Below are 15,153 nucleotides of genomic sequence, written 5' to 3' on the forward strand. Positions count from 1 at the left end.
GAGGAGCGGGCGGAGGGAGCGGGAGCGGGAGGAGGGAGGCGGCGGAGGGGCGGGGAGGACCCGGGGAGGCGGGCAGGCGCGGGGCCGTGCCACCGCTCACAGTGCCACCGCTCACAGTGCCACCGTGCAGCCCGTGTCACCGTACAGCCCGTGTCACCGACCCCCAGTGTCACCGTACAGCCCGTGTCACCGATCCCCCATGTCACCGATCCCCAGTGCCACCACTCAGCCCGTGTCACCGATCCCCCGTGCCACCGTACAGCCTGTGTCACCAACCCCCAGTGTCACCACTCACACTCGTGTCACCGCTCACAGTGTCACTGCTCACAGTGCCACTCTACAGCCCATGTCACCGATCCCCGTGTCACCGTGCAGCCCGTGTCACCGATCCCCCGTGCCACCGATCCCCAGTGCCACCGCTCAGCCCATGTCACCGATCTCCCGTGTCACCGCTCAGCCTGTGTCACCGACCCCCAGTGTCACCACTCACACTCGTGTCACCGCTCACAGTGTCACCACTCACAGTGTCACCGCTCCCCCCGTGTCCCCCTCAGCCCAGTGTCACTGCTCCCCCCGTGTCACCGCTGTCACCACCCGCCCCGGGTGGGGAACGACCCCCCAGCGACAGGTCTCCGAAATGCCTGGAGACGGGAAGACGCCCCGTTTTTACCTCATGATTTCGTTGTGGGCGGCCAGGAGCCCCCTGTGGAGATATCAAGGCAGCTGTCACGAGCCTGTGGCATCCTGGGGGACGTGGCGTGGGTTTGGGGGAGAATCCTGGGACCCTCTTACACCCCCCAATTTTGGGGTCGAGGCGGAGAGTAGGGGCTGCTTGTCCCTGGGGCTGGGAGGGAAATGACCGCGGGGTCAGTGCGGGTTTGAGGGTGCTGGTGTCTGCTCTTCACATTCATTTCTCCACGGGAAGCAACCCCTTTTCTGCAAAACCTTCTATCAGCACCCAAACTTCAGTCCTCGGGCCCGTGTGAGGTGGGGGATGATCTTCTGGGCAACTGGAGCAAGGAAACTTCAAGCATTAAAGTCCGATTTCTTCCGTTAGCCACACCAAAATATTTTCAGTGGCTGTTTCCACGCCAGGTCGATTTACGCCCAGAGAAGCGTGGAAGGAGCCTGTGCGATAGAGTGGGGGGTTTGGGTAGGAAACGGGCTTCAGAGCACGGTAACCTGAGCCCGTATTTCCCTCCCAGGGCCAAACCCACGATCCGCAGCAGCGACCTGTGGTTTGACCCGCCGGAGCCCACGAGAGGACCGAGGAGTCACGGAGGGAGAGCGTGAAGGACGCAGGGCGGCACCGGCCAAAGGTGTGAAATTAAACAGACACGCGGTGAGCCGTGTGTGACGCCCGCTGGCGCTACAGCAGACATCGGTGCCCAGTGCCGCCGAACCCGCGCTGCCGCTGGGGTTTAAAGTCACGCTTTTCCCCTCGGCACGGAGACAGCGAAGCTGCCACTTCCGTGGAAAGTTTGAATCATCTCACGCCGTAGCATAGAGATTATTATCTTGTAAGATAATATAGTAGGGTCGTTGCTGGTCAGGCGTTTTACATGTATTTCTGAATAAACCAATAGACAAGATGGGCCCGAGCTCAGAGTTTTGGGGCAGGAAGGACTTGACTGAATTCGGAGAATATTTGTGGATGCGGATTTATCAGGGAGGGAAGGAAAACTCTGGAAGTCAAAATGGAATAAACAGGCCCCCTTTACCGAGCGCATATATAGTAAGAGACTAGTTCATGGTATGTATCAGGGCAGCTTGGAGCCGGTTATACAAAGTCCTTATAGATGGATCCTCCTCCACGAGGAGGATTACAGACCAGATCTGTCTTTTTATAAACCATTTGCAAGGGGACAAGAGAGACTTCGGCCAGAAAATCTCTTCCTTGAATTATATGGGGCTCGCAGCATAAACCCTTAAGAGTGAAACTGCCAATGTTTAACCCTTGTAGATTCTTTTTTTTCGCATGGAACCCTGTGGGTTGCTGAGCCGCCAGCTGCCATGTTGCGGCGCTGTGAGGGGGCCCAGCCCCTCGACCGCCTTCAGGGGAGAGTGTGTCAGTTTTGTTCACACGGCCGCGGGGACAGACCGGTCCAGAACGGGGCCGAAAGTTTTGAACCGATATTTCCCCTCAGCAGGCACCGGACACCGGCCGGAACGGCGGGCCGGCGGAACGGCGGGCACGGGGAGCAGTGCGCGGGGGAGGACGGCGAGGCAGAGCGGCACCGCGCGGCGCTTCCGGTCGCCGCCGGAAGTTCTAGGCCCCGCCCACCGCCGGAAGTGCCCGGCCCCGCCCGCCCCCGGAACCTTTCTTCCCGGCCGCGGGGGACGCTTTTCGCGCCCTCAGAATGGCGGCGCCCGCCGGCCGGTGCCTGTGGAGAGGTCGGGGCTGTGCTGGGTCTCGCTTTTCGCAGGGCGGGGGGTGCCGACCGGCTCCTCTCCGTCTCCGGGCGGCGGTGTCTCCCTCGGCCGCGGGGCCTGGGAGCCGGTGGGGCCGGGCTGGCGGGCGGTGCTTGTTGGTGGGGGTGAGCGGGTCTGGGCCGCTTGTCTGAGGCGATTCTTGTTTTTCCCGTCGCAGCGCTGGCCGCAGTTCGTGTCCGGGTCCTCCCGGGGCTCCCCCAGCGCCTCGGCCCGGCCTTGGTGAGCGCCGAGCCGCCCGCCCGGGCCTTCGCTGCGGCTGCCAAGTGAGTGCGGGCCCTTCTCCTCACGGCCGTGGGGATTTGAAGTTCGGGGGTGGCCCGGGGGTGGTAGCGGGGGCTGTGGGGTGGTTGGGGTGGCTGCGCTGCCGCCCCACCAGCCGAGCTGGCTCTGGTGGCGTTTGTCCCACCCCAGGGTTCTGCACCCAGTGAGCAGTTGGGCCCCGATCTAGTACACGGACACGAGATATTGGTTATTCAGGAGTTGTGCAAGTCTGGGTGCTGGAGTAAAGCCAGAGTGCCAGAAAGAAAAGTCGCAGCCGTTATACACAAACTCGTACTCAGGGCAGCCCTAGAGAGCCACCTGGTTACACATTTCCATATTGGTTACATAATCATTTTAGCATATAATGAGTAACAGCTAACGGACACCTTACCCAACAGTCTCGAGATACCTGTTAAGACTCAAATAGTTGTGTGAGCTTCGAAAGGTCTCAAGCTGCAAGGTCAGTAGTTTCTGTAGCTTCCAATTAGGTGTTTTGCAAGTCATTCTTACCTCTGCTACCTTGGTTGACCTAAAACTGAAAGGATTTACATATCTTTAGGTTAGCAATTGCAGACAGCATTTGTTCTTTTACGTGGCAATGACTACGCAGGCAGGTACCTCCTGGAGAAACAGTCTGGGAGGGAAGGGCTGAGCTGGACTTGCAGCAAGTGTTTTTTGTTACTCCTGAAATAACTAATGGAACAGTTATGCGGAAAGAGTTACTTTTGGAGGTCACGGCAGGATTATAGCTCAAGGAGGACTGTCAGCATGGAAGCTGGTGAGCTTTGGCTTCCAAAAATTTCTCATTTAATTTGTTGTCCTCTTCAGCCATACTATGGCATACATGGGAGAAGTGCAAATGAACTCTGTGTATAGATCAGTGAAGCATGCTGTACAACAAGTGTGCTGAAGTGCTGCAGAGTCTTTTACCATAGTTGATAGAGGAATGGACTATCTAGTCATTAATTTTTTTTTTTTTATTTGAGCCTTTGAAAAAAGGTAGGAGAATGAGTTTGGGAGCTAGTGTTTGCTAACTGCATGCAAAAGGATACAGGAAAGGGAGAAGAAACCTTTTTTGCAAGGTAGAACTGCTCTGATCCACTGTAAGAAAAAGGAGCATGCAGCTGATGTGTCTCCTGATCAATAGGAAGGTGTGTGGGATGTGCTGGATTTACAGGTGGTTGGGGCATGGTGCCCAAGACCTGTAAAAGAGGAATGTGTGGGAGGGCTGGAACCAAACAAAAAACCCCAAACCACACCACCCAAAAAGCATTTCATGTTAATTTGTCATTAATTAATAACTGACACCTGACAGTATCTACTTTTTCCTCTTGTAACATGTCCCAAACCCCTCAGTTGATGATCTGAAGGTATTATTTTGTTTCTCTTAGAACTACAAAAAAAAGTTCAAGAAAGACTAAGCAGGAAGAAAGTAAAAAGAAGGCAGTGGTGAAGAGGCGGCCGCTGCTGAGCAAGCCGGTGGATGACGTGTACTTGACGTGGTTTTATGAGCGCCCGTCCTATGAGGTGGAAGAAGCTGTGGCTATGCTTAAGAAATTTCAGGAGCTCGACTTCACCTACCCCAAACAATATGTCTATATTAATGTAACCCTAGATATGGCGCTACAGAAGAAGGTAAGTTGGAAAGGGATACAAATTTTGATGCATTTTTTGATGTGGGAAGGCTGGTTTAGGTGCAGAATGGATGCAGCCATTGCCCTTCTCAGCTGCCTCCTGCAGCTCCTCTAATTGTCAGAATAACCTGTGCTTCTGCAGGTGTTTGTGCCTTCAGACCTGTGTAATTACTGAATTTCCCTCTTACTGCTGTGGTGAAGACAGTACCATGGAGGGTTTGGAAAACAGGCTGTTCTGTGACTGAAATTAATGAATGGACAGACCTGATCAAACTAAGCTTTACGTCTGATTCGGCTTGCCACTTAAAAATGTTACCAACATCACATGCGTGTTTTGTTCTGGGATGATTGTTACAGGGAGAAGTGTACAGACAAGCTGCTTCCTGTCTCTGCCCAGTTTTTTTTATTATTATTAATGTTCCTTGGAAGTATGCTCTCCTTTGTTAGGCTGTGATGTTTTTGATTTAGAAGTGCGTAGCCCAGTGTAATCTTCCCCTGCTTCCCCTGTAAGTAGAAAACAGGCTACTTGAAAGCTGATTTCTTTGCGTGTGTAACTAATATCCCTTGGTACACCATGAGTCCCTTAGAGCTGAGAAAATAAGTTTGTTGTTAAAGAAATGCAGAGCCCTGGCTCCTGCTTTCGAAGGCCATGGGCTATTCTTAAGGCTGGGGAGACAAATTCCTTGCTGATGTTTTGTGTTGGCCGAGGCGTTGGAGACATAATTTGGATAATCCATGGCTACAGCACCTTGGTGTGTGTTATTGGGCACACCTGAGCGTGGCAGTGATCCTGCACTGGAGTCACTGATCCCAGCCCCTTGCTCTTGAGCAAACTGCACTGTAAATAATGAATGTCTCAAGTTTGGATTTGAATATATGCTGGACATAACAAAGTGGTCAAAACTTCAGCATTATGTTTTTGTGTTAAGACCTCTGTGCTTGGAAATGGTGGGCAAGATGGCTACTTAGGGGGCTGACTCCACTCAGTTGTGTAACTTGCCCTGAAGTAATGATTTCTTTCTCGTTTTAGTATTTTTCTTTATTTACTTTTTAGAAAAAAGTGGAACCATTTTCAAGCACTGTTCTTCTTCCCTATCGCTTTACAGATGAAACGAATAGGGTCTTGGTTTTCACAGAGGTGGGTAAGCCTGACTGACTCTATCGCGTGTTCTTACAACATGTGTAGTTCCCATGCAAGGACTGTTCCTTTTATTGAGCAGACTCTGGAAATGCTTTGCGTAACTCTTAGGAATCATCTTCAGCAGTATCTTAATGTATTAATGAGCATTTTACAGGATTTCTGTCGTATTGATCACCTTACATATATGCAGATTATTCTAGCAATGTAGTTGGGGAGTAAACATCTGCACAGATGTCACTAAGGAAGAGAGTACTCAAGTCTGTAGAGTAAAAACCTTGTCACCTTTTTGTAATACAGGCAGATAGTTTAGTGTAGCAGTGTGTCCAGCCCTGCTGAGGTGGGTGTTATCCACAGTAACTTGTGTTGTAACAGGGTGCCTTTGGGAGGGGGACCGCAAAGTAATTTCTCCTCAAAAGACTCCACTGGTGCATTTTACTGGGACCTGGAGTGATGTGGAGCTGTTGTTCTTATATTAAATCACCAGCATTAGATAATCTTTGCCTTAAGCTATTATTTCCTTCTTAGCCTCTAAGTATTCTGTTTTACACCCAGTTGTCCAAGATAAATCTCCTATCTAGTGCTGTCGCTTGGTAATACAAGTATTAATAATTTTCCTTTCTCTCAACAGAATGAGCAAGAAGCTGAAATAGCTCGAGAGAATGGAGCTGCTGTTGTGGGAGGAGTTGAATTAATCAAATGGGTATTTTTTTAAATAATTATGTAAATATTCTGAGTTAAACACTTAGGGGGAGGGAGCAAGAAATCTCATGTCCAGCAAACTCTCATGTGAAGTTAGTAGCCAGTATGAAGAGTGAGAGACTGGGTTCTGTACTCTGGCATGTTTGTAGGTCTACTTGTATACTGAGGTAGTTTTCTTGTATTCCTAAGTATATTTAATTTTTTAATTGCAGATTTTGGAAGATGAAATCCAGGTGGACTCCTATGTAGCTGTTCCTGCAATAATGCCCAAACTAATACCATTAAGGAACAAACTAAAACGAAAATACCCAAGCACAAAAAGAAGTAAGAAGCAATTCTTTCTTGTGAATCTCAGTATTGGAACAAGATTTAACTCATGAGGTGACGTTGAAGCTTTTGATGAGAATGTGTAATTACATCGGGTTATTCGCCTGCATGTGACTGAGTCCCTTGTCTTAGTTAAGAGTAGTTTTAGGAAGCTAGACCTGTGCTGTTCTACAACAGGCAAATGGGGGATTAGAATCTACTTTGTCAACTGGTCAAACCCGTTCTTCTTAGTCCTGATGAACCATAATAGTACTGTGGAGGTAACCAGGAAAAGAGAAACAACTTGGAAAAAATGTACTTAGTGAGATAGTTGTGTTGTCCGACTGCTATGCGGTTGTTTGGATCCCAAGGTGGTGATCCTGCTGCTCCTCCTGCCTGTTGGGTACTTCTCAACAAGAGCTGGTTAGGCTTTTCCTTGGTACAGCTGCTCCCTTAGCTGCGGGGTCTCTCCTCTTTCATAATGCTCAAGATATTGCCTTTTCAGGTCAGGTTCTCACAGCAAAAAATTTCTAAATCAATTTCTAAATACTTCTGTCCTCCCTTGCTGTGTGCAGCACTATGCCAGCTGTGTGCAGCACTGAGCCTGGAACCACAGCTCTTAAGGCAGCTGGGGCAGGGAATTGTTTTTCCAAGCTGTAGGCAGTGTTTTTAGCCTCCTAAACATTTGAAGCAAACCTATTAACCTGTCCAAAGCATGGCAAAAAGAACACTCCAGATATTTTTTGGAAACAAATGAAAGCTGTATTATGCAATTGTGAACTAACTTGGTTGGTAGCTTATCCAGGGTCGAGTTCTCTTGGAGCTGTGGAAAGGTGTTGGGAGAAGAGATTTGAAATGCTTCAGTGGTGATGTCACTGTGTGAATGAGCCCTTGCAGCTGAGATAAGAATCAGCTGGGAAGGGCTGGATTGGGCCAGCCTGGCCCGGGTACTGTCTGTAATTTTGCTGTTATGTGTTAATAGTTGTAGACTATTTGTTTTCACGTTGGACTTGGGGCTTGTTCTAAACCTGACTCTAGTGGGTTTTGTTCTTTCAAGTTCATTTAATTATATTGAGTGGTTAAGCTTTGTTACATATGTTCTCCACAGGTTCTTTATGTTAAGTGAAGCCTTTGTAATATGTTTTCTCTTGTATCAGCTGTTCATGTTCATTAATGACACAGGAGGAAAGATGGAGAATGTTTTATAAAGTATGAGGACACCATTGCCTTGCTCATGAAACTACTTTTTTTTTTTTTTTAAATTGGAATTTAACTGTCTTAACTGAAACATTAAATTCTCTGGTACTAATGTCACACTTAGCCATGCTAATGAGTGTTACCCAGACAACTTTTTTTTTTTTACCATAGATTCCCTGGGCCATGATATTCCCAAAATGCTGCAGTTCTTCAGAGAAGGTCTTGAGTACATGGTACAAGACGAGCGTCTAATCAAGACAAGAATAGCAAGAGTAAGTTGTATAATATATGGAGTTGTTACATTTTCTCTACTGAGCAGAGCTAAAGTATGAATTAAAACAAGAGGAAAACCATTATTTTGGTCTGCGAGTTCCCCAGATTTCTAACAGCATTGTTTGAACTGACCTGTGAAGTAGATTGAACTTGTACTCATCTCGGTTGTGTGACAAGTTCCGCTGATGTGAGCCCTGTGTGGTGTTCGTGTGTGGTCACACAGGATGCTCTCTGCTCAAACCGAGAGCGAGCCATAGCTGCTGCCCAGAATGGGATCTCTTTGCTGCTGTACTGGCAGGGAATCGTAGTACTGAACAAAACAGGATGAAAAAGGTGCTGTTCCTGGTAATCCCTTGGAGATCAGATCTCAGTGTAGGCTTTCCCTTACTCCTGCCTTCCTCAGTGCTCTTCTGGGAGTAAAATAAAGCTCATTTGATGTTGGGTTGTAAGTAAATATACTGTGGGTTTGTAAGTAAATATGCTGTGGGTCAATATGCACAGAGGGATCAAAAAATGTTTGCTTTAACCTAATTATTAAAGGCTCAATGTTGAAAACTTCCCTTCTGGACTGGAGCAAAAAGCTGCAAGTGTTTCTATTATGTCTGAAATAGTATAAAATTCATCTGTGCTTTGCCGTCATTTGCTGGGTTACATGAGAGTATTTCCTCTTTTTTTTAAGACCCTTAATGTTTTTTGTGTAATGGGTTTTTATTTTCCTTGCTCCAAACCGTGTATTTTGTGTTCATTCTGTTTTGTCTCCTTGCAGTCGTGTCTGATATTTAGCTGTCCTTTAGCTGATACTGGCACCGAAAGGAGCTGGGTGAGACTTGTCATCCCTGCGGTTTTGTCTGACGGTGTCAGAGATGAGCAAGTTTATTCATTCGGACTGGCTGCTACGAGTTGTGCGTGGGACTGGAAAGGGCTTGTTTTTCTATATTATATGCAAACCAAGGTTCTTGGGACTATTCTTATACTTTGATACAAGCAGGAAGTGTCTTCATTGGTATCTTAAGTGTAGTGGACTGTGTGAAATGCCACAAATCTACAGATCAGTGTGTTTCAAGGATTGTGACTCTATTCTTTTACAGTTCTAATTTTCGCTTCGGACTATGTAATCATTTTTATACTGTGGGTCGGCCTAAAAAATAGCTGCAGATTAAGCTATTTGTAAAGTTTCACTTATGTAGTAAAGAAAAAAAGTAAAGTTTTTAATGGAGGTGAATGAAACTTGGATGGCTTGATGGTATTGGATGCAATTGCAGTTGGTTCTGCACAGTGTAGTGTCCTGCAGCTGTGGTGACATGATCTGAAATTACACTCATATCCTGATACTGGTGTAAGATGTTGGTGTTGCAGATGACTTTAGGTTCTATGTCTGGGCAGTGAGACAATCATTAATGAATTACACAGAAGCATAAAGATCTACTGCTGTATTCCGAACAGCAGAGGAGATGTCTCTGAGTCTGCCAGGCTGGCATTTTGCTAAGAGATATTTTCTCGTTAGTGTTGGCTCGTGTTGCCTGTTGGTTCCGCTGTGACCAACGGCTTGATGTGACACTGGGCTCCCACATGGGTTGGCAGCCTCAGGGGTGGTTTGTTATGTAGTAGTCGAGATGCCTTTGGAAAGCCCAGAGTTTTGCAGTTAACTTTAACTAGAAGATCTGAGGTTTTGAAACTGAGAATCAAGTGTTATTTTAAGACCTGGAGCTTGAAGCAGAAGGAAGACAAATGAGAACGCTGGGGATATCTGGCCCTGAATGGAGCATCTGCAGAGGGTGGCTTAAATCCATTCTTGTGGAGGGCTTTGCTGCAGCCCTTGAGCGCAGGTAGGGTGCTGTTGATCTTTACAAAATATTCCTTTTTCCCAAGTTTGAATTGTCTTCAGAAAAATCAGGATCCAAATGTGACACCAGGAAGGAATTATAGTTTATCTTATCTGTGCAGAGCGCTGCCTGCGAAAGGCTTCTGCCATGGAAAAGAGTAAGGTGGCTTCAAAGGGTGAGACTTCATGGACCAAACGTTAGCTATGTAGCCATGATCTGTTTCGGCAAAACTTGTGCAATGCTGAATAGTAATAGGCAATTTCCTACTGTGCAGCAGAGTTAGTGGGAGGCCTCTTCAAAGACAAATGTAACATTTTTCTTAGGAAAAAACAACAACAACCAACAACAAAAACCAACCCAAATCACTTCCCTGAACCTTTTTACAGCACCTTGTGCTGCTCTAGAGAAATGCATCCTGAACTTTAAAGAGTAGGATGGCCGATGATTCACTTGTGTGCTCTGATTGTAGTATATACTGTCTTTTTCAAAGGTTCTTGGTGGTTAGGTTGTATTTCTACAAAGTGGACTGGAAACTGCTTTCTAGTTGCCCCCTGCAGGAATTGTAGTTGCGCAGGACTTAAAGATTTTGAGCTCCAGCTGCAGTTAATCTGAGCAGAGTGGCTTGTGCAGCCTTGAAGATCTAGTCCAGAGTACTCCTGTCAGTTTGGTTTGAATTGGACTGCATATCTAATTGCTGGTCAACAGTGATTGTGTACACACAAGGAGTTGGTAAGGAATACTTATTTGGAAGTTGAAATATTTATTTCTGTGTGGAAACTGTTTTGAAATACTGGAGGCCTTTGAGCATTCCCTGTCTCCACTATGGAGCTGTCAGCGTATCAAGGAAATGATGGTGTTTGGTCTCTTGGGTTGTGTCATGTCTGGCTGAATTAAAGTCACTCTGTCCTATTTTCCCATCTTACCAAATACAGAATATTAACGAGTATCTTCATATTTTGAGCTGTGTCTTGTCTCGTGTTGTACTTCTAAGTCCTTACAAGAAGTTGTGACTTACTGTTTAGAGCAACTTGCAGATTTTTTATTTTCTGAATGCTCTAGAGTTGGTTACAGGTGATGAATGTGAAGTAGCTCAGTGCAACTGAGCACCTGAAGGTTCACCTCAAGACCTGAATTTAGTGTAAGGTTTGAAAGTGAACGCTATTCAAACCTTCCTTTGTAGTATAGTTTCCGATTAGTAATTATCAAGGAATTGTTTTGTTTAAATAGTTGAGTATTCCTTTATTTTGAATTCCATACAACATGGTGAGTCTGTCAGCAAAATGCATCGTGTGGCTTTAACAAATGGATTTGTATGTCTGTTAGTTTGTGAATGGTTCTACACTGTGCAGTCAGCGTAACAACGATAAAGATGAAGGTATAGTAGAGGAACTGCATTTGGATTCCAAGTCTGTCAGAAAAACATAAAGAGAGATTAATGGACCAGGTCTGGGAGGACAGAAGTGAAGTGTAACAGCATTTCTATTGCAGTGTGAGCTGTACACTTACAGATAAGTGAGATATTAATAAAATCTGCTCTTGCTATGTTGGGAGGTAGAAGAGAGGGCCCCAGTGATGCTTTCACTCTCCTTTGACAAGGAGTTACTTCTGTGAGAAAAATCCTTTTTTTCTTAATTCCATAGCTGAAACCTCTAGGAAAAAAAAATAATTTTTAATGCGGATGAAGATGTGTGGCTGATACGGGTGAAAGCAGCAGCAAGCTAGATAAGGCATGGGAGGGCGTTATAGCAGCAGAAGGTGAACTCTGTGAGATGCTTGTTCATTTGCAAGTATCTGTGTTTAGAGCTCAATGCTTCCATGTATTTCCTCTAAAAAGTAAAAAGTCCATGTAATATGTTGAAATGGGGAAGAAAAAAGAGGAAGAAGCTTTATAACTTATTTCAATGAATCATTACATTAATGCCTTCAATTTCAGATGCTTGGCTTTGACTTCATCTGGTGCGTATTCTTTGACAGCAACTTCTTGAAGCTTCTTTCTTTAAATACCTCATTTTGATTTGACTCTTCCCAAAGCACTTGTACATATAGTGGTGATTTAAGACTTTTTACGTCCGTAAGGCTACATTTTTTTTTTTTACAGAGCCGTGGGAATTTAATGTCATGAGTAGAAATAAGGAAAATAATGATTTATATAACTGTGTATAAAATACTGTATTCTCAGAGCCACTTGGATAAGGATGTTAATGGTTTTGTAACTCTTTAACAAGGAACACAGAGAAACAAAACCTATCCAAATACAGAATACATGTGTACCCAGTGCTTTCAGATTTATTAATCCAGGCTTTAGGGATCACCATGGCTAACTCTGCATTATTGTGTTTCAGCTGGATATGTCGTCTGAGCAAATAATTGCCAACCTAAAAACACTTATCCAGGATATCTGCACATTCAAGCCAGCGAGTTACGGTAAGTAGCTGTTCTTCTAATGTGGAACTTGAAGTTACAGCTAATAAAACTAAGAAATCTGTGTGAGGAAAGAAGTGAGATGTACAAAACCATGTTTGCCAGCCTGATGCTTCGATGGATTAGAACCATACAAGGAAATATTTGAGACACAGGAGTCTCTAGGGTCTGCGTGGGTTCGTTTTACCCCAGTGATGTGCCCCTGTTGGAGCTCAATGCGAAGAATCCAAACCAGAATTCACCTGCAATTACTCGAATTAAAACCTGTGATGGAGTTATCATCTAGTCTGATGTTAGCTACCCGTTAGAAGGTATGCCTCCTTTTTCTGGTACCAAGATACTTGTAAACTTTCTGCTGCTCCAATGGAAAAGCTGTTTATCTTTTTAATATTCCTTAGTGAAGGGATCAGGTTACAAAGGAGTCAAGGTGCGAATTCTACGTGTTGTTCCTGTGGGTTCTGCTCACTGTTCTGAGCAAAGAATGTGAACAACTAATACTCTTTCTGCTCTTTGTCACAATGAAGTAGACTTCAAACAAGTGTCATCTGCTTACCTGGAGTGGAAGTGATGATTTATGAACATATTTTTATGGAAGAATAGCCTTGTTTAAGCTAAGAAAACAACTTTATTACTATTGGCTTAATGTCTGCAAAAAGAATCATCTTGCATCTCTTCTAGTGACGCTGTTAATAGTAACTACTGCACAGATAACAGAACACAAAAAGCGATGTATACATACGTTTGGAAGCATTTCAGCTCAATAGAAAGTATAAGGGGTTGGTTGGCTTGAAATATAAGTGAATAGAAGTAGAACATGGTGGTGTTTTGTCTTTAATGAGTTGATATGTGAACTAAACCAACCTAGTGAAGTAAGGGTGAACTGTTCTGATCTTAGGAGCATTTTGATTTATTTTGTGGTGTCAAGCTTGATTGTTCTGGTAGGTTTTCTACTGCCTTGATTAAAAATATTTGCCATTTATAGGAAGCAAAATTGATCATTTAAATCTCTTTACAACAGTGCAGTCTACCTATGCTTGCTCACTATCAATCGCTTAGCCCAACTAGTTGTAGATCCCGTAGTTCCTTTCAGAGTTTCTGTATGTAGCAGCATGACTGCGTGCAGCTGTGCAGTTACCCCCGAAACAGCATTCGCCTGCGAGTCGCTTGATCGAATGGAGGGCCAAAAATACCACCAGGCCTATGTTCTCAGAGTATAATGTAACTCTATTGAATCTTCCACAGAGAAATCACAAGATCACAACATCTGATTATTTCTGTAGTTTCTTTTGTCAAAAAGTTCCCTCAGCATTTGGTGGTAGGATCCTGAAACACACATGCTTTATTTTGTGCTCTTAGTCATATATATTTGGGTGATAAACTTTCGAGCCATGTCTTGCCAATCACAACCACATCCCAAAGCGAGTTCCCATGTATTTCATTTTTGGAGGAGTGTGTGTCTCCAAAGCTTTACTTGTGTCTTCCAAGGCCCAGGGGCACCAGCGATGTCAACGGCTGGTGAGGTACTGAAGGAATCAAATACCCATCAAGTTAGTTCCTTTTGTGGCACCAGAGCGCGAGTTGCATTTTCAACCCAGTCTGCCAGGGTGACTCTCAAACTGTCGGTACCGAAGGGGTTTATCTACGTGTATAGTTCTGCTTCCCATCATGCGACTGACACAACATGTATTGCTGCTAAGATAAATTAGCTTGGAGACATGGAAAGTGGTTGGGTGACCAAGTTGGTGGTGTCCTTTGTTTTTTAGGCCCTTTTGTGCGGAAGTTGGTTATTAGATCTTCAACCAGTGAAGGTTTGCTGCTGAAACTTGATGGACTGCTACCCAAGGAGGAGAAAGCAGCAGCAGAAGAAGAGAAAAATCATGCAGAAGATGGTGAAGCAACACACAGCCAAGAATCTGCTAGTACCTGATGTCTTTCCGTGTACATCTGATGGTCAAGCTTGGAAAGCAAATGGTGTAATTCAAATAATACTTTATGAAAAGAAAAAAAATAAATTAATTTTTGATTTTCATTTTTAAAATTCTGTTTAGCAAGAAATAGTATCACAGATAGGAGCCTGTTGCCAAAACTGAAGACATTTAAAACTCCTTTTATTGGTAGCTGAAGGATAGTTTGTGGTGTGTGTGTGGTGTTTTTTTTTTTTTCTTTGCACATAACGGTTCTTTTATTAAAGTATTTCTGTAACTTCTGGAGTATTGCCATCCAGTTTCCATGGTTGCAGCCAAAAGGCCAGCACAAGTCATACCCATAACACTGGGCTTCTTACTCAGTTGAAATTGTGGGATGTTCAGTGCTTTTTGTTTTCTTGACTTGGTCTCCCACAGGGAAACTAATGCAGTGACTTGTGCAAACCTGCCGTATACTGGCCAATGAAGGGAACTAGATATTTTTTTTTTCCCATTGCTCTTTCTGCCAAGTCAGCGTGGTGTTCACTTTGAGTTGTTGGGAGGGACCTCTGCATGACTCTTGTGATATCTCACTTTGTTTTCATTTAATCTGCGCATGTAGGTACTGGAGGGCTATACTCAGGATTACTGCTCTGTGACTCTGAGTCTCTGAACACAGGTTAGTCTTTGTGAAAAATTGTAACAGGTGAGGTTTTTCTAAGGAAAAATGGGATATATTCTGTGGGGTGAGCTTTCATCCACCTTATGTTTCAAATACTGGTATTTTACCTATGCGTAACTGATCCTATGCCCCTCTGAGAATCCAGTCAGTGGTTTGTACTATCCTGGAAAGAATTATTCTTTAACTGTTTTGGGATTGAACCTGAGTGATGCTACAAATTAAGTACCACTTCCATAGAGATTCTTCTTCCTGGGCTTGTGAATAACCTTTGGAGTAAGTGGATGGGTTTGGAGGGGTGGGGACAGCTTCCCAACAAGCAGAAGCAGATCTTGTTTCCTTCCAAGTGACTCTCAGAGGAAGACTCTTGTGCTACACTTCC

The 15,153-nt window shown here is 44.9% G+C and overlaps 1 protein-coding gene across 1 annotated transcript; it reads left to right on the plus strand.

Moving 5' to 3' along the window:
• The first annotated feature begins 2,305 nt into the window (after window positions 1–2,305).
• Window positions 2,306–14,226, plus strand: MRPL1 (mitochondrial ribosomal protein L1). Its single transcript, XM_065634278.1, has 9 exons — window positions 2,306–2,394; window positions 2,591–2,696; window positions 4,086–4,329; window positions 5,383–5,466; window positions 6,098–6,169; window positions 6,381–6,492; window positions 7,843–7,943; window positions 12,110–12,191; window positions 13,952–14,226. Exons 1-9 carry the CDS (start codon window positions 2,361–2,363, stop codon window positions 14,113–14,115), a joined length of 999 nt encoding a protein of 332 aa, XP_065490350.1. The 5' UTR covers window positions 2,306–2,360; the 3' UTR covers window positions 14,116–14,226.
• The last annotated feature ends 927 nt before the right edge of the window (window positions 14,227–15,153 follow it).

Source organism: Caloenas nicobarica, chromosome 4 (assembly GCF_036013445.1).
Source record: "Caloenas nicobarica isolate bCalNic1 chromosome 4, bCalNic1.hap1, whole genome shotgun sequence".
Classification (NCBI taxonomy): domain Eukaryota; kingdom Metazoa; phylum Chordata; class Aves; order Columbiformes; family Columbidae; genus Caloenas; species Caloenas nicobarica.

What these genes read in the sequence shown, in the direction of transcription:
- MRPL1 (XM_065634278.1), top strand. Translation starts at nt 2,361, where the DNA reads ATGGCGGCGCCCGCCGGCCGGTGCCTGTGGAGAG. An exon ending in GGGTCTTGGTTTTCACAGAG is followed by an intron (nt 5,467 to 6,097) that starts GTGGGTAAGCCT and finishes TTCTCTCAACAG; the next exon opens with AATGAGCAAGAAGCTGAAAT. An exon ending in GAGTTGAATTAATCAAATGG is followed by an intron (nt 6,170 to 6,380) that starts GTATTTTTTTAA and finishes TTTTAATTGCAG; the next exon opens with ATTTTGGAAGATGAAATCCA.